The following is a 20,000-nucleotide window of genomic DNA, read 5'->3' on the forward strand; positions in this document are numbered from 1 at the left end:
TAGTCACTGCTTCAGCATCAGGTGAAGCAGGTGTATCAGAAAGTGGGAAGGAGGTTTACCTTTGCTTCCTCCTATTTGACCCAGAACCTTCACACTTGAATTTCTCCCCCGGTACTGAATTTTTGAGAAATATTTCTTGAGCCACAACTTGACTTATTTGATGAGCTGCAAAAGGTCTTCATCCACAAGGAAATACCAATCTGTGAGGAAGGCGTGTTTGGCTTTTATTAAGGAGTTAATCAACTCCTCAGATAACCCAGGATTTCTTAGCTTCATTTCTGGTCCACCTCTTTGAGGAGAGGAGGCTCCTGCTGTCAAATTTACTATCACATAAATCGGTTTTATCACAACCTCTCAAGTGTGCCATTGACGTGGATTACCCAGTCTTTTTCCTTGCATAGATCATCTCTACCTACTCCTGTGGTTTCTTGGTGTCTAGATAGGATTACTGAGCTTTTGGTCAAGTTTGATAATTCTCCCATACCTCTTAAAGAGCTTCTACAAAAGCTATATTTTTAATAGCTTTAGCCTCAGAAGCAGGAGTTATTAACTGGCAATTTTTGAAATGGAGCAGGAATTCATTACAATAATCCCAGGTCATATTCTTATTCTGACCCCAGTCTCCTTTTTCTAGACAAATACCAAAAGCCTCTTCAAAGACAAGATCCACTTTATGTCTTGGCTCAGGAGATAGCAAACTCTCTCCTGTGTTGACCTTAAAATTATAATCATAAAGATCCCTGTCCTGAGTAGGTAGTTTTTTTTTTCAAAATACCAAGACCATAAATCCCATTCAACAGGGGCTATCTGTATTTAGAGGACCTCCTTAATTAAAAAGCTGACCCTATCTCCATCCCTAAAACCCATGATGTGAAAAAAAATACCTCTTGACTGGTGTTGTTTGATAATATGCAATTTCAGGATATCCAAAGTTTTACGGAGTGGTATAGTCATTGGGTGTTTATTGAACACTATCTAATACAAATCCAAGCAGTACAACATTCATACACAGTTCTTGGTGCATTCATGACCCCTACAGGGGTAGTCTGGAGAGAAGGCAGAATACTGAAATGTCAGGCAGACAATATTATTCTTTTACCCTAGTGAGGTAAGAGTCAGATTTGCTAGTTTTCTCCTTATGCATGAGCATGTGTTGTATGTTTTGTTTGGTTGCAAACGGTTGTCCGGGAATGGGCGTGAAAGTATATCTGTACACCTAGGCAGCTGAAGTCAAAGTGACGTTTCAGTGTGCTGGCAAGGGGGCGGAGCTTCTCCGGCCTCCTGTCCGTAACCACAGATACACCTCATTAAAATTTTAACAGCCGAATTCCAGCCAAACCAAAATCATGCTCCTATTAAAGAAAGAGGGTTTGTATTTGTGTATGAACAAATGTTTTTATTGAAGAAGGTTCTTTAAAGACACATAAAAAGACAGCTTAATAGTATATACTGCATGTTTAACTTTACTCACCCTTTTTTGTGTAAGTAGTCTAAAAGAAAATTGTACATGCCATTAAAACGAAAAGTCTCAGGGTAGTGGAGGGGTGTGGGAGGGCTTTATTTTTGCCTCTGGAAGCATGGATAATAATCTTTGTCTCCGAAAGACAACTTATTACTGTAATCTTCTTTTGTCATGTTTAAGTGAATTTGTGTACTTGTTTTTAAATTGGTACCAATTAGTGAGCTGTGGGTACATGAATTGACAGATAAGGAGGGTGAATTATAAATATATTCTCTTTTTGTAACTTGATTAATAATAATAATCTCTCAGCACCTCCTCCTTTTGGGGCACATGGAGCCATATGGAGGTAAAATCCATCCCATCACCCTCCAGATACCAGGCCAAAGCTACTCAACCTCCCAACTACCATTATCATATTCTTTTTGCTTTTAACAGATGATGTCATTAGACATCATAATGGTTGTAACAACTCACGTAAAATTCTTTTCCTCTTGATGGAAATGCTGTTTGTCTTCCAATGTCTGAGTCAAGAGATCATGATATTGTGTCAACAGCAATGATACTTGTGACATCAGAGAACGCCTGTCTTCTTCTAAAGTTACATTCAATGTCTGCAACACCTAAATAAGGTTGAAAATAATTTAAGAAAAATAGCACAACCATAAAAATCTTGGCTTTGTATTACAAGTTTAATAATGATTTATTGCTCGATAGTTATACTCTAATATAAATCTATCATTTGCAACTGTACTGATACCCATCCCTTTCAAAACAATTCTAGCTATGCATCTTGAATCAAAATCATCTTTAACTTATGAGGTAGACCTGATTGGGAGTCCAGGTAGAAAAAGCACTAAACATATAAAAGTAAATAGTATCAATTTCATGTCTGATGCAATAAAGGGAATAACTATACAAAAAAATTTATGATGAGTGAATTAAAACTATCTAAGGGCTAGTATGACAAATAGGACTTGAAGATATTCACACATCAATATATATATACAGTATATCATTAATTATCACTATTTACAGAATGAATAGAAAAGACTTTTTTCATAAGAAAATTACAACACTGTTTAACATCCAGATTTATTTTGCTTCTAAAACGTAAGCACTGTACAATACTCTCCACTTGCAAGATGAAAAATAGAACTGATAAAGGAATGTAGCTGATGATTTAGTGAGCAAATCCGGCAATAAATTACGGTTGAAAAAAGAAAAACACTCTATAAGGGGACATAATATAATTTGGAGATCTTTGAATAGATAATCACATATATTTCTTATTAAATTCTTTGTAATATAACGGACAAAAGTTGACTGAGCTGGGCATTATGCTATCTATATAGGATTAGTCGTTTGAATAATACTGTACGGTATTAGTGATTTTTAATAGTCATAATGAGAGAAAGGAATTTCTCTAAGCAAGAGCAGATGCTTTATTTGTGTTAACATAAACACATTGCTTATATTTGTCTTTTCTGAAAATCTCTAAAATAAAACTGGACTTCCTATACTGTATACAAATAACAAGACAACATGAATCAGAATTCCAACGTTCAAAATGTAATTATAAAAATAGTAATAGCCAAATGCAAAATTTAAAAATAATGGGTATTCATAATAATAAAACAGCATCAAAATTCTTACCTGACATTTATTGGTGAGTTTCGATACTTCAACATCAAGAGCAGCCATTTGGTCTCTTGTATCATTAAGTTCTCCATCCAACTCAGTTAATCTCAATTTAACAGTATTGTTTTCAGTTTTGACTGACTTATAATCCCCTTGAAGATTTTTATACTCTGTTCGCAATTTCTCATTTGCTGAAAAGAGGCTTCGAAAATCATCCTGCAATAAAATATAGCACTTCAGAAACTGAGTTCTTACATAAATGTATGCTGTAAAGACTATACAATACAATTAAATAATATTGTTATATTAATGAGGGCCTGGTCAAGTTTGATATCAATAGTCAATACAGTCAGTGAATAAAAACTATTATTTCTAAAAATAATTTACATATTTCCCAGCTATACAAACCTGGGTTCTTTGCAATGGTTTACTCCATTGCTATTTTGCTACAACCAGAATTACTGAAATTGTGGTATTCTGATGATATTATATGGTCGCCAGCGTCCCACTCATGCTGGGTAGGAGCGACTGAGTCAGCAGGACTTGTATCACTTGCTCATAGTCAAGACATGATAAGGGGATACTGTGGATTGATTGATTGATTGATTGATTAGCAGTCATGTAGCATCCTGACATATAAGGTCGTTGATGCCAATGAATACTGGGGAAATATAAATTAAAGGACTCAGGTTTATATAGCTAGGAAAAATGAATGATTTTTAAAATCTGTAGTTTGTTCCTTCATGAAATACAACCCTTGTCATTTAAATAGGAATCTTCCTTAGGTGGGGAAGTCTCAGTGAAAGATAAGGGTGTCTGTCTGACCCTTGACCTAAAGGATAAAAACAAGACAATCTTGACTGGCTTGTAAGAGAGGCAGTGTCGAGATGTCAGCCTCTTGAACAGAAGGTGAGTGACTGAGTCACTGGCCCAACAATTTTGTGATTTTATATGAACAAATTTTAAAACAAAAATCAATACTGTATGTGCAAATTAAAAAATTAATGTCACAGATATTCTTTCTTACATGCATAATTAGTTTTTTATGTTGATACTCTCAAGGAAGGGATACTCCAAAGACAAGAAGGAAGAATTCGGTCATTCTACTCTCATACACACTTATGCTGAGAATAATTGATGATGTGACAAAGGGTTAACCGTCATACAGAGGCATAAGTCTCAGACTATTTGCTGTGCAGCTCCCACTGGGCCCAAAGAGAAAGTATCCAGTGATCTATGGGTGCAGTCTTTTAAGTAATACAGTATATGGTGAAGATGGTTTGTCTCTTTCAAACACCTGCACTAAGCAATTGAGCTATTGATTAATTTTAAGCTAAGGTTGGGGAAACACACTTATGTTGTGTACTTTGGGAGGGGCCCCAGGTAGCGCTTCTCTCAAAGATTTTTATGTTTTAGGGATGACTTCACATAACCAGATATGGTGTTCTTGGTTACTCCATGTTTGTTTTGACTTGTGCTTACAAGCAAGTTAGGGATGGCTGGACGTAAGGGAAAAATTCATTTAAGGTAACGATAAACTGCCCTTACAGGACAACGTAACTTAATGCCTTTACAGGACAAAGTAACAAACTGCCCTTACAGAACAAAGTAACAAATTGTCCGGATCATCAGTTACCTCCTTGATCACTGAGATGGAGGAGTCAAATCTACTATAATCAATTAATGGATTTTGGGTCCTAGTAATAAACTCTGGCTAAAAAGAGAATGAAAGATTTTTCCACTCCCTGGAGTGTGAAACGAGATAAGATCAGCCATGTAGCTTGCTCACTCTCTTTGAAGAGGCCGAAGCTAGAAGGAAGATCGTCTTGAGTGGAGGGTCTCAATCTGAAGCTTGTGGAGGGGTTCTTATTCCATTTTTAGGGATCTCAGAACTTTACACTCCCAAGGAGAGGGTTTGAGTTCCCAAGGTAGTGAAGACTGCTCAAAACACTTCATCAAAGCTGAGAGTTCCCCCAGGAGGAGAGATTGATTCCCTTCAGTCTAAAGAACTGGCTTAAGGCTGAGTGATAGCCTTTTACTGCTGTAACTGAGAGAAGGTTCTCTTTCCGTAGGAAAACTAAAAAGTCTGCAATCAGTGGTATAGTGACCTTGAAGGAAGAAATACCCCTTGTAAGACTCGAATTGCAGAAAATTTACCATTTTTCTTGAAAGACTGCTGCGAAGAACTTGTACAGTCAGTCTCAACAGGCTTTTCTTTTAGAGGAGGTGCTGGATAACTTCCACCTGTGAAAAGATAGGCAGCGAGCTGCTTCATGAAACATTTTCATGTGAGGTTGACGTAGAAGGTTTGGCCAAATCAGGAAGTTCCAAGGACAAGATCTATAAAGTTTGAATACCACTCTATGTCAGGCCATTTCAGCACAACCAATTTTACTCTTAGATGTTCAGCACCCAACGGATCAGGAAAAATGGAGGAAAAGCATAAATCTCCATTCCATCCCACGAGTGTTGGAATGCTGTACATCTTTAAGCTGGTTCCGGAAATGGAGAATAATAAAAAGGGTAGTTTGTTGTTCAGATGAGTGGGGAAAATCTCTAAAATTGGGGAACACCACAAAGTCAGTAGATTCCTTGCTACTTGAAGATTCAAAGACTATTCTGAATCAACTATCATTCCTAGTCGGCTCAGATTGTCTGCTTCTACGTTCCTCTTCCCTGGAATGAAATGTGCTGAAAGATGAACGGCATTTACTGTACTCTCACTGCTAGCTAAAATAGCAGATGGGATACAGATCATCGCTGTTTATTGATGAAAATCACTACAGTTGTGATGTTGCTCATCAACACTACCGAGTGACCTTTGATTGTCTCTGAAAAGTGAAGTAACGCTAAGTACACGGCACGGCCTTCAACTCTAGGTAATTTATGTGGAAGGACTTATCTTCCTGTGACCATGTACCTGAAATCTGTTCCTTCCTTAGATAGGATCCCCACCCCTGGTGAGAAGCATCTGAGAAAAGAAGAAACTGGAGTTGGAACCTGTAGGGGAGATCCAGCTAACAGATTCTTTTCCTTTAGCCATCACGAGAGGTCTGCCTTTACGTCTCGAAAGATCTTCAAAAGAGCCGATAGGGTATCTGATACCTGCAACCATTGACTCTTTAGCGCCCACTAAAGAGAGCGAAGGTACATCCTCTCAAAGGGTACTAGCTTCTCTAGGGAAGAACGATGGCCCAGGAGCTTTTGCCATGGGTGAGCTGGAAGGAAATTCAATTCCAGAAAGGGGGCTGCAATCTGTCTCAATCTCTAGATTCTGTCTGAGGACATAAACACTCAGGCTGGGGCTTAATCTATATTCTTACCCAAATACCATAGGCAGTGTCGATGTCTGGTTCGCCGGTCAGTTGAACTAAGGGGATCTGATCCTGGGGGATCACAGAATCTGCCGACGCTTTCGGGAAAAGGAAGGACCTCATCTTCTCGCTGGGGAGATACGGCCCGGCAGCGTTTTACTGGAAACCGCGCACCCAACTGCGCAGTTTCTCTCGAGCATTGTCCCTGGCTTCTAAGGACGGGGGGTTGTCGAACCCCTCGTCGAGGAGGCCTTTGCAGACTGGGCAGGACACTGGATCCCAATACTTTAGGTTGCCCTTCTTTGCAGTACAGGGGGCGTGGGTCCGACACGCTCCATGCCCGTAAAAGTCCGGACGGCAAACCGAGCAGAAGGGGCTCTCACACTTCAGGTACTCCTCCTGTAAAAGAAAGAGAACATGAGTACATGGAAAATAGAGTCATGTCTTACATTACTCTTAACTTAAGATTCCTTAATCTAATTCTTAATCTTAGAATTTGTGTTATGTGAGCTCCGGATAGGTGAGCTAGAAAAGAAGTAGGAAGACACATACAGTACTTGTGAATCCCGTCTAGTCAGGCACCGCGACCTTTTCTGCCGGCAATTCCTTAGGACCTGAGGTTCTAGGAGAGGGAATGGTATCCCTATGGGGAAGCCAGACTAGGCTTCCTTATAAAGGAATTGTCTACAGAGTAGAGAAGGTCTGAAATCGTTCAGAACCTAGATAAAAGAGGGTTAAATAGGATAAACCCCTCAATATTTGGGAAGGTCCCGGTAAGAGACTGCACTGAGAAGCACAGAGTATGCTGGAAACATTGTATTGTACAATCATACAGCTCAGACACTGTCTTCAGGGTATGAAACAGCAAAGAAGATCAGTCTGGCTATATGGATGTATAGGTTGACTGCCGGCACGGGTCCGGCAGCTGGGGAGAAGGGGTGCTTGTCCCTAAAAGCCGCAGAGTGTCGCCGGCAAGCCGGAGGCCTGGTCCGGCGGGGTGAATCCATCAAGGCTACACACTGAGCAGCAGAGAGGTAGGAAACACCTATAGGGGCGACCGCCGGCACGGCGGCAGGGCGGTGGCCTCCAGCAGCCGGCATTGGTGAATCTAGCTGGGTACATAAGATGGAAGGTCTCTGAGAAGCCGACGGCAGCGGCGGCAGCCCCCGGCAGCGGCGGCAGCCCCCGGCAGCGGCGGCAGCCCCCGGCAGCGGCGGCAGCCCCCGGCAGCGGCGGCAAGGGGCGGCAAGGGGCGGCAAGGGGCGGCAAGGGGCGGCGGCCCCCGGCAGCAGCAGCAAGGGGCGGCGGCCCCGGGCAGCCGGCAGGCTGACGCCATAGTTGGTCCTCAGACAGGAAGTCCTATGAAGTAGGAAGGTCACCTGGGGTGCTGGCGGCTAGCGGCTAGCGGCGGCGGCCCCCGGCAGCCGGCAGGTTGTTGCCTTAGGTAATCCTCAGATAGGAACGTCATATGAACCGGCGGCGGTCCCCGGCAGGCGGAGGCGGCAGTGCACCAGCACCATGATAGAAGAGAGAAAGATAAGGAGGGAAGGAGGAAGGGTAATGTCCGGTACCCAACCGGCTTCCCTCCGGAAGGAATGTACTCATGATAGGGGGGGGGACAACCTATCATCCGACGGCAGGGAGCCGGCAGACGGCTGGGTAACTATGGTAATCCAAAGGAGGATCAGAGAACACTCTAAACAGGGGGGGAGGGTGATCTTTTGCCGGCAGGGCGGCCGCTAACACAACCCCATAGTTCGACTATGAGGGGGAAGTGTAGCAGAGCGGCCATCCAGGCAGGAGAGCACAGCTTAACCTACAATTCTCCCTGAGGGGGAATTGTAAGACAGTGGACAGGGGTGTGAAGGCAAGCCGACACAAAAGGATAGAGTGGGGTTAGGGGGGGGGGGTTTGAGGGGGCAGAAGGGATCGTGACCCTAAAGCTCCCAAAGGGTGGGGGAATCTGTTTTCTATACTACCCAGGCAGGAGAGAAGCGCTCTCCAACCCTAGGGTAGGTTAGCTCAGAGTAGGAACAGAACTGGTGTACTGTCCTAAACTATAATAAAACAGAAACCCCCAAGGCCTAACCTAAACCAGGAGATCTTCTCCTAGATTAGGTAAGACTGGGGATGCGTATCGCTAGGCTACAGGAGGAAGGGACGTGTCCCAACCAAGAGCAGTCTAAGGGGAAGGGCTAGGCCCCTCCACCTTCAGTCTCAGTCGATACCCCAAGGGAAAAGCGCTCCCTAGGGGTGGACTGGGATGAACGATAGGTACTCTGGGGTTCTGACCGAAATCCCCCCATACACTATGGAAGGGAAGAGGGAAGAACTACCTAGCCTAACGTACCCGAAATTTTACGGGTAAGGGGCTAGGAATAGCAAGGCTACCCAGAGGGAGGTTACCCTAAGGTAATAGGGGAGATAAGGAAGCATACAAGGGTCCCAACGTTGGGTTAGGTGTGACCTGGCTGGACCAGGCACAGTCCCTTGTATTGTCCCTCAAAGGCGAAAATAAGTGCAACATCGAGTCTTGTATGTTTAAAAATGCCTATACCTTCATTAAAATAACACTAGGAACACTATTATATCATGCAGAAGTAAACATGAACACTAGGCTGCGGCCTATGCTAGGCTGAAAGGCTAGTATGGGGTCGGCTAACTAAGAGCGCCGAAGACTACTATCGGCATAATATAACTTATTCCTAATAATGAAGACTAAATAGCTAAAGATTTAACATAGTTATAAGGCTGGATAGGGCTGTTCTGGCTAGCTAAATAACGCATGCGATGCGAACAGCAGCGCCGTAAAATGGCGCCTCCGGGTAAGGCACAGCTCGGCCACAAAACACAAGATCGTTACTCTACGGCCAGAGCTTATTTAAACAATACAAGAACCTGGTACTCAACTTTTCAGAAGAAGGTGAAGCAGAAGGCTGAGACATGGTTGAAGGATGCACAAGAAAATATCCGATCACTGGGAACAAACAAAAGGCTTAGGGAGCTACCATAAACGGAATGAGGGCGGACGTGACGTCACACAAGTATGGCGCCGGTTTGTTTACGTTGCGAGTATCGTAACAGTGACGAAGGTAGGGTAACTTTGGAACGGCACCTCAGTTACCTCGCCACATTTCCCCCTCGAAGCGTAAACGCTAGGTGGGGTGCAGATGGCCATGTGACGTGTTAATGCATGCGTCCCCTGTTGATATACGATATTTTAAAGGGAAAACCCTTAGAGTACTCGCTCCAGAAGTTAGAATTCTGTGAAAACCTTTAGTTTAATTCTCTGGGAATAATATGGTAGTCATATATATCCAAAGGAAGCTACTGAAGGAACCTTCCATCAGGACGACATGGCTTGAGCCCAAAAAAATGTCATAGGGAAATATCAGGATTTGGAATAGAAGGCTTCTGCTTCTTGCTCTCAGCAGAGGAAGAAGCAGAGGAAGAAGCAGAGAAGGAATGATCCCTTTAGCCTTCTTTTCGATGACTATTGTACTTATCCCATTAAGAGGGTGACCAATCCCTGCAAAAATCCCAAATAGAAGAAAAGCATCACTTTCCACAACACCAAGGACACAAAGGATGGGGTCTACCTCCACTCGGTTTATGAAGGTGCCACAAGGATGACCTTCAAGATTGGGATAGGTTCTCAAATTAATTTGATATAAAGTCATAATCTCAAATGCACGGTAAAAAAAAAAAACAATAAGCACAAATATAGTGTGGACCGTGGTTGAAGACAGACATGTGACTGGAATGAAAACTAGGAGTAAAGTGATGCAAGTCCCGCTAACTCAGCTGCGCCTTTTCAGTGTGGGTGGGATGCTGCCAGCCAAACATACAATGTTACCATAATCCCACAATTTCCTTAATTCTGGACATGGCAAAACAACAACGGAGTAAACCAATTTAAATGGTGAGAGTTTGTATTTCGCATAAGAAGAAACAGAATTTTAATAATAAAATCATTGATTTTTATACACACTTGGCATTCATATTCCTTCTCTCACTAAGTTGGCTAACTGTTGACATCTAACCCAAAATGAAAATATCTCCCTTTGTCCTGCCCCTCTAGTGTAGTAATGAAATCATATGGGGATGCAATGCAATACCAACACTTAGGTAGGCTAACATACCCACTTGTCTTCTGTTGTGAGTATGTTGTGTTAACATTGTAGCCTGCAGCATACAATATATTCACAAGTAAATAATAAATTTCAATTGTGTCAAGCCATATTTCCCTATGGATGTACCTCCTCCTAAATATTGTAGTTGGTCTATTCATGATTCAAGATTTATTTTCCCTGCAGTATTTGAATCTTGTACAATGCAGACAAAGTATGATGATTACATATGGTACGGATAGTTTCAGTACATATGTAAAACCTAAAAAATGACAAATTCGAAGATAATTTGTATTTTTCCTAACCATACAAACCTTAGCTATTTACAAAGGGTATTACTTTTAGCGTAGCTGAAATGGCGAGCCATTAGAATTTAACGAGGGTGTATTACCCCCGCGCTAGTTAGCGGGGGGGTAGGGGAGTGGTAGCTAGCTACCCCTCCTCCCCCTCACACACAGGTGAATACTCACTTTCACTTAGAGGTAGGACTTGTCTTGGGGGACAGGGCTGGCGGGCAAATATGTGTAAATAGCTAAGGTTTGTATGGTTAGGAAAAATACAAATTATCTTCGAATTTGTCATTTGTTCCGTAACCGAAATACAAACCACGCTATTTACAAAGGGTGACTTATCCCTTAGGAAGGGTGGAAAGTCCCCAGCCATACTGGCTTTGGCTTTACCCGGGGACTCAGAATCCGAGTGAGTCGCACTCGAGAAAAGGAGTCCCTGCACCTCACAAGTTCCTTGCACCGCAAGGAACCATGTGGCCTACGTAAGCTTGTGTGTGAAGGAAGAAGTGTGACCCGTCTTAGGCAGTTGACCTGGAGTTCCAGAAGGAACTCTGGGTTAGGACGTTCCCAATACCACCTCGTCAGGGTATGGGGGACGCGACAGTACTGACTCAATACTCGGAACACAAGGAAGCATGGTTTACCTGCAGAGGTTCGAGGTCAGCTATGCAGAGACCAGGATGCTGCTTCCCCGTAGAGGGGATGATGAAGAAAGAAGTAAGGGCCAGACATACTTCTTTCGTTCATGCAGACTAAAACCTGATAACAATGCCCTCAACCTTCTGCTACCTGTCCAAAAAGGAGCCTGAGGTTAGACCAGCTGTTGTGTAGCCACCACAGAGCGATAGAAAACGTATCGAGACTCCTGTGGGTCACGCCCTGCAGGAAGCGGGCTGCGAAGGTCATCAGACGCTTCCAGACTCCAGCTTGTAGCACCTGCGTCACAGAGTAGTATTACTCGAAGGCGAGGGACGTTGCGATGTATCCAACATCGTGCTGTAGGGAGACGTGACGGGGGAGGGTCTGAAGACAGGTCGAGATGAATGTCCTTGAGTCCGGGCTGAAGAGGTATACTGGTGACTCTCCCCCCATGTCCTCCTTGTGTTCCCAAATCGGCTGCAACTGAGGCCAAACTGCAGCTGTTCCCAGCGCTAACCTCTCGATTCCTGTACTGGCAAGAAAGAGAAGGTCTTGGGACATCAGACACAGAATGGAGACTCAAAATCTTGAATGAATCGGACCGAAGGGTCGGGACCCTCAGATTCTGAGTCTAGCCAACAACTCAGGAGCGAGCCTGAATGTTGCCTTCCCCTCTTCCTTAGAAAGGGGGGGAGTAGTAAGAGACCAAGAAGATTGCTTACACACTGGCCGTGGCCAGAGTGAGCAGAAGACCCAAGGCGGAATACAATCCGAGGCCTGTCGTAAAAGGGTCTTGAGAAGATCTCTTAAAGGACTAAAAGTCCGAGCCATGCTCCAAGTTGGAGGTCTTCCTCCGACTAGGGCAGGGACGATCGTAGCTTCGCATGAGCGAGAATAGATCCAGCGGGCAGGAAAAAGTTATTCCTTTAAGCCTGAAGGTCAGGGAAAGGCTGAGCGACAGGCTTCATTGCCAAGAGCGGAAAGGAGTTTCCTCCCGCCGAAAGGCAATAAGACCGTTATTGCTGGAGAAGAGGCCTCACGGGAAGAGGTATATCTCCCACGGCACCAACCACCTTAGACTCTTCACTTTGCCTGGGAGACCCCTGTGGATGACTATCGCAGATGACGCGACCTCCGTACCGCGACTGTAGCGGGTTGTCTCTTCTAGAGGAGGAAGCGTAGTGTCTCCAGGCATGAAGCCGAAGCGACGCCCCGGTTCGGGAGAGATGTCGCAGTGTGGTTGCTTGAGTAGCCTGCGCCGTGGGAGAAGCTCTCCCGGGAGTTCCGTCAGGGGAAGCAGAGGGTCCAGAAACCGTTCTGCGCATAGTCCCAGTGGAGCTCTCCCATTGAAAGGTTGACAGACAACCTGGTTTTGTTGAGACCCATTGTCCGCAGACAAAAAGGAGGGAAGACGCAGGCGTCGAAGTTGTCCCACCATCACCGGAATGCATCTTGCCAGAGTCTCGGGGTCTGAGACTGGGGGGAAAACTAGCGGAAGCTTGAGGTTCCAAGCTGTCGCGATCAGGTCCCCCAGATCAGCACTTGCTGGTTACCCAAGGTCAAAGACCCCTAGGTACACTCTCTCTATGAGGCTCTGCTTGGATAGTCTGAGAGAAACATTCCCCTGCCTGGAATGAGAGAGCCGATGGTGGAATTGAGAGAATCTCAATCATCCCGGTATCTCTACTGCAAGATGTGAAGGTGTGAAAATGCGTCCCCTGCTGGTTAGCATGAAGTCGACACGCAACGGGGCGACTTGGCAGGAGCGGTAGGACTGAAGAGGGGCCAGACTAAGGCCCTTATGCCTGCCTGAATGATGGAGAGGTATCCTTCAGGTCTTGACCATAGGCCTGGACCGGAACATGCCCCCCCCCCTTTCCTTTGACGAGTCCGAGAACCGCATCAAGAATGTGGGGAAAGGACGAGAATATCCACTACCATCAAGAGGCTCCATAGGTCAACACCCATTGCAGGTTTAATAGTTCCGCTGGTCCCATAGGGCCAGGGAGTCCGGTTAAACATTGCCTGAAGCCACCGGAACTTGGATCGCCCCACATGGAACTTATCCTGAGGCGACCGTTCGGACTATAAACGGGTCAATGAGGAAAGAAGAACTAGGAAACGTTCCAAGGTAGGGCTGAAAACTCTGCTTGACTGAGAACAGGTACTGCGACTCTCCTCAGTCTTGTCACAGTCAACCGAAAGGAAGGCTCGGAGGATGTGGTAACAGAATCTGGCGTCCCCAGGTGGTCACCCATCCAAGTGCCGACGTTGCTTAACCTCGCTGGACGGACGAGAAGCGGGGTTTCCAACGTGGTAAGGCGGTTGACTCAATATCATGGCCAGATACTCCAGATGTTGAGGCAGAGGAAGAGAAGGCTCCAAGCAAAATACCATGAGCCCACACTCATGGTCAGCATTCGGAAGCTTTTCCCGGCGCTGAAGAAGGTCGAAACCCGAGCCTACCGGAGTTGACCAGCCCTCCAAACAGCAGAGGAGGCGGAAGTCTGCACCTGAGCGGCCAAGAGGAAGGCAGGGAGAGTTCTCTGGGGAAACAAACCTGCTATGCCACGGCGGGATAGCCACACTGCATCATAAGCAGGAATACTTGCAGTTTAGGCTGAATTCGACGAGCACCCTGGAAGATGGATGGAATGGAAACTGAAAGTACCCGTCCTTCCGATCCAGGGTTAAAGGAGTCCTGTCGCCTCGTTACCAGTCTGATCGATTCTGCTGGTCTACGCTGGCCGAAGTTTGTTCGACAAACTTGATCAGGGCTGAGAGGTCGACTATGGACATCCCCTCTCAGATCCTTCCTTACAAGAAAGGATCGACTGAGGGGGCCGGGGGTGAAGCCGTCGATGATCCTAAGGAAGACCTTCGCCTAAGGTATGGATCATTCTGCCCAACCGGGCAACTCTGCTGATGCTATGGCATAGAGGTTCAGAGACACTGAATTCGCTGACAGAGACGGCAGGCGCGATATCCTTGGCTACTCACAGAGATTGTGCGGGAATGGGCATCGGGAAGCTGTCATTCGGATGAGTAACCTTAAGCATCCTCCCAGCGAAAAAACCTGCAATCCTAGAGTTCGTGAACTCCTTTTAGGACTATGCCCCCCCGGGGGAGTCTCCCGTGCCATCTGTTCCTGACAGGAGGAAACTGCAATTGGACACCTTGTCCCAGTTGTCGTAGCCGATAACTTAGGCCGACGTGGTTGAAAGAAAAGGGAGCTGGAGCCCTGCAGAGTCTGGAAGAAAGCGCCTTGGAGGAGTGAAACCGGAAGTCGATTTACTCCGCACAGCAGATGTTTAAGTCTCTGTCCTTGGGCAAAGACAAAACTCTTCTCAAGGATGGAAGGGTGTCTGAGGTCGTTGACCTCCACAGATGAGACACCCGAAGGAAGCCTTCAGTCAGTGCGTCCAGATGGTAAAACATCGAGCTTGTCCGCAAGTAGATACTTAACGACGAAAGGCCAAGGTGCCTGAGCTCGAGAGGAGGAAAGTACCCTTGATCTTCCTGTAGCTTCCTTGAACCAAACCTCGGGCCGTAACCGAGGAGGGAAAGAACCTGGTAAGCTCCCAGAGGAAGAGGTAAGCAGTCACCCCTTGTCCGATGGAGAAATCTTCAACGGAAAGCCCCCCCGCCAAAAATCCTTCCAGGGCGGGAGAAGGAGAGAGTACTCGTGCAGGAGAGGGGACCCTCGAGACCGACCTCTTGGGAACCAACTTCGCCCTGGGGGAAGTCACCACGAAGTCCACTCCTCTCTTTCTCTTCAGCGTAGGAGAGACAGCCGCTGGTTTGTTACCCTGGCCGGTGAGTGCTGGTTTCATAACCCTCATTAACGCCCGTGCCAGCGGATCAAACCATGTCTGCTGCTCCAAGGACACAGAGTCCGAAATCCTCGCTAAGGTGAAAGGGATCGGGCGATCCTTTGGAGAGGACACGACGGTTCCTGCCTGAAAAGAAGGTGGGAAGAATGCTGTACTGACCTGTCTTCGTCCTGCACTACCAACCTGTGCTTGGATGGAGGTGATCCCGAGTGCCGCCTAGGAGCACGCGTCCCTGCTGCTACCACCGGCTGTGGAATTCGCCGCGAACTATGGTCGCGCGAGGGCGAACGGTCGCGCAAAGGCGAATGGTCGCGCGGGCGCACAGGCGAGTGGTCGCGCGGGCGCGCAGGCGAGCGGTCGCGCGGGCGCGCAGGCGAGCGATCGCGCGGGCGCGCCGGCGAGCGATCGCGCGGGCGCGCCGGCGAGCGATCGCGCGGGCGCGCCGGCGAGCGATCGCGCGGGCGCGCCGGCGAGCGATCGCGCGGGCGCGCCGGCGAGCGATCGCGCGGGCGCGCAGGCGAGCGATCGCGCGGGCGCGCAGGCGAGCGATCGCGCGGGCGCGCAGGGGAATGGGCGTGACGGCGAGGGATCGTGCTGCCGCGTAGGTGAAGAAGATCGCTGGCGGTAAGCGATGGCGAGCAGCATGTGTAGGTGAATGATCGCGTGATAGGGTGCGATGGTGATCAGCATCCGCAAGAGGGCGAGCGTTCAGGGTTGTGCGATGAGGAGCAGCATGCGTAAGCGGGCTATCGTGCAGGGTTGTGCGATGGCGAGCAGCATGCGCAGGTGAATGATCGCGTGAAAGGGTGCGATGGTGATCAGCATCTGCAGGAGGGCGATCGTTCAGGGTGGTGCGATGAGGAGCAGCATGCGTAAGCGGCCAATCGTTCAGGGTTGTGCGATGGCGAGCAGCATGCGCAGGTGAATGATCGCGTGAAAGGGTGCGATGGTGATCAGCATCTGCAGGAGGGCGATCGTTCAGGGTTGTGCGATGAGGAGCAGCATGCGTAAGCGGGCAATCGTTCAGGGTTGTGCGATGGCGAGCAGCATGCGCAGGTGAATGATCGCGTGAAAGGGTGCGATGGTGATCAGCATCTGCAGGAGGGCGATCGTTCAGGGTGGTGCGATGAGGAGCAGCATGCGTAAGCGGGCAATCGTTCAGGGTTGTGCGATGGCGAGCAGCATCTGCAGTCGAGGGTCGCGCGATGGCGGTCAGCATCTGCAGTTGAGGGTCGCGCGATGGCGGTCAGCATCTGCAGTTGAGGGTCGCGCGATGGCGGTCAGCAGCTGCAGTTGAGGGTCGCGCGATGGCGGTCAGCATCTGCAGTTGAGGGTCGCGCGATGGCGGTCAGCATCTGCAGTTGAGGGTCGCGCGATGGCGGTCAGCATCTGCAGTTGAGGGTCGCGCGATGGCGATCAGCATCCGCAGTTGAGCTAGTAGCTGGAGAACCATGTTCCTTCAGAAGTGTTGGAGAACGTTGGCGTGCCAGCTGTAACACACGTGGGCGATCTGGAGATCGCTGGCGAGCTGATGATCGCTGACGAGCTGACGATCGCTGGCGAGCTGATGATCGCTGACGAGCTGATGATCGCTGACGAGCTGATGATCGCTGACGAGCAGAAGGCTACGCGTGGAAGCCTGCGCAAAGAAGAAGGGTCCTTGACCCCGACCTGAACCGAAGTTCTAGATCGCGAGGGCGAACGTGGGCGCACAGGGCACGTAACAGGAACCACAGGGAAGATCATCTTGAAAGCGCTGACGAACAGGAGAGCGCTGACGAACAGAAGGGCGCGCAGGGAAACCCTGACACGCAAGGGAAGAACCCCCGTGGGGGCAACCCTTTGCCCCGAAGGGATCGTTGTCCGCCGGGAGACTGATGTCCGTCGGAAGACCGCTGTCCGTCGGGAAGACCGTTGTCCGTCGGGAAGACCGTTGCCCGTCGGAAGACGAGATTAGACTGCTGTCCATCTGCACCAAGACGGAAGATCGAGAAAAAGAAGTTGTAGGCTGCAAACGGAGATTCAAAAAGGCGCCTCAAGCACCCTTATAGGGAGATGAGAGGCCCTTACGACGAGGCGGACGGAGGGCCTTACGGCGAGGGAGGCCAACAGCAACAGCAACAGAAGAAACCTCCGAAGAGGAGTCTCTATGAGTGTACTCTCTCGCGAACGAAAGAGAAACACTTCGTGGAAGAGACTGGTCAGCCAGTGACCTAAGAGGGGCAATCCTCCGAAGAGGAGCTCCTGCAGTTGCCCAGCCCCTTGAGCGAAACTGCAGGTGCGACCGCTCAGCACCAAGAGCATAGTCGCACGAAAAAAAGGCAAGAGAAGAACCCCCCAAAAGAGGAAAAGCTCAAGCCTGGACAGGAAAAAACTTCCCTCGGAAGGAAAGTTATCCGCCCAAGGAGGCAAGCCTCCTGACTGTTCTAAAATGAACTGGAGAGCTGTCCGTCGACACGGGAGTACTACCAGTAGAAGGAGACACGCCCCTGACGACAATACAAGGGGGGAGGCAGCAACAGCCGAATCCCCAGGACTCAACCAGACAGCTCACACCGTTGCTATATTACAGAAACGAACTAGATCGGTAACTGTAAAAAAATAAAACAAATAATATTAGTACACATTCATTCCCCCGGGAAGGCTCCGAAGAGGAATCCCGAGGAAAAGGAACAAGAATTACACAACAGGCACGTGCCCTCACAACCACTTACACTCGCGGAAGGAGAGCTGTAACCAAAACAGAATTATAACAATTATAATTATGTAACTATGTAACTATGTAATTTAAAAATGAATGAACACTAAAGAAAAAACGAAAACCCCGAAAGGAATCGTTCTACAAGCTGAAAAATTAACAACTACAATTAGATTCATAAACTAATTGAGACAAAATGTACGGCGTAGCAACCCCACCCACACGGGAAGGAAGCTACAAGGGAGTAGTAAAACATAGTAAAAGGGTGAACGACCTCAAGAGAGAGAGAGAGAGAAAGACCGAAGTCAAACTCGATCGCAACCCATAAAATTAGGCCGTGGTGGCCTAACTGCCGAGGCCTCCACGTAGATATCGTACACTACACACACACATCTGAAAAGGAAACTTACTTATTTCTATACTCAAATATATATACAAACATGAAAACATGTTTACATATATATTGAGTAAAAGAAAAGTAAGCGATTAAGTAAAGACAAAACAGACAATGGCTGCCAAGCGAGGACCAAGACAGAGACGTCTGTCACAGTCCGAGCCAAAAGTGAAAGTGAGTATTCACCTGTGTGTGAGGGGGAGGAGGGGTAGCTAGCTACCACTCCCCTACCCCCCCGCTAACTAGCGCGGGGGTAATACACCCTCGTTAAATTCTAATGGCTCGCCATTTCAGCTACGCTAAAAGTAATACCCTTTGTAAATAGCGTGGTTTGTATTTCGGTTACGGAACAAATGGACAAATCCATCACTTGGTCCATGTGTTCTTCTGTTTCCTTGACTGCTTTAACTTTCTTCTGTATGTCATACTTTATAAGTGTTCTTGTTTTAATAAATGTTATATTTACTTATTATTTCTGATTCACATATTCAATTCATTAGAAGGGCAAAAGTTTATATTTACTGCTAGCTTTGGGTTTATAAATTGCTTCATAGTGGATTACATAGGCTATTGAAGAAATTCATAAATAGAATCAATTACAGAAAGTGCTGTTATTAGCTAAATTCACTCTTTACAAAGAATTAGTATTTTCTATAAATCTTTAATAGTTTGTATCTTACCCATTAATATAACATAAAAGTGAAATGTTGATACTTTTACTTTTAGATACCTGGCTGCAAGTTTTTAAGGGTCTATGATCTGGATGTTATAACAATAAAATAACTGATCACATAGTTAACAAATTTGCTTTTATGAACAACCTATTGAATTTATATAATTATACTCACCATAATAATGAAATTAAAAAAAAATGTAAATCATTTTCTCCACATCACACCGCTGCCTTCCATACAATACAAAGAGAAAGTGGATATTTACCCCCCCCCCCCCCCCCCCGCAATAAATCCTTTAAAAAATGACCACGAATGCAAAACACATCCTAGTGAAGTCATCCCCTACAAATCTGCGGCTAAATGACCTTTTAAATCACAATAAACACAATTTAAATTTGTGGATAAAATAACACGATAATTTCTTAACCAGACTGGCGAGAAGACTTAAAATAGCCCATTATAGTATCATACCCAAGAGCAGTTAATGTCATACATGGCCATATAACTTAATACTCCACTAGAGGAGCAACGAAATGGGAAATTTCTAGAATTTTAGGGTAGACATCAACATTAAACCAGCTTCGAGAAAATGAAGCCTTATGAACATAAGGGGAGTTTCACAGAAATAATATAATAATATAACCTTGGATGCTAAAATCATATTATAATAAAAAATACCTGTACTTGGATATAATTGAGTAATGCAGATAGATATGTCATCCTTTTAAGTGGTGTTATAAACTAATAATAGAGAAAGAACTTGCTTTGAGGGCAGATTTTTATACCCAAGATTGGATAATATTATGGTTCACATAGTAGATTGTTATTTTGCACTACTCAACTTTTATATGTATGTACACAGAAGTCCCTAAGCTATTTTCTTCAATAGTTTATGATCATCCTTAATGAAAGTTACTAAAAGAAGGTG

The 20,000-nt window shown here is 46.3% G+C and overlaps 1 protein-coding gene across 5 annotated transcripts in view; it reads right to left on the minus strand.

The window, feature by feature from the left end:
* Girdin (protein girdin) overlaps positions 1-20,000 on the minus strand; it is a 557,233-nt gene that overhangs the window by 89,815 nt on the left and 447,418 nt on the right. For all 5 annotated transcript variants that reach the window (XM_068384659.1, XM_068384658.1, XM_068384668.1 and 2 more), the window contains 2 exons: positions 3,116-3,316; positions 1,937-2,082 (listed from right to left, as the gene is read on the minus strand). In XM_068384659.1, coding sequence (XP_068240760.1) covers positions 1,937-2,082; positions 3,116-3,316 — 347 coding nt within the window. The remainder of the gene's footprint in view (positions 1-1,936; positions 2,083-3,115; positions 3,317-20,000) is intronic.

Source organism: Palaemon carinicauda, chromosome 1, assembly GCF_036898095.1.
Source record: "Palaemon carinicauda isolate YSFRI2023 chromosome 1, ASM3689809v2, whole genome shotgun sequence".
Classification (NCBI taxonomy): Eukaryota; Metazoa; Arthropoda; class Malacostraca; order Decapoda; family Palaemonidae; genus Palaemon; species Palaemon carinicauda.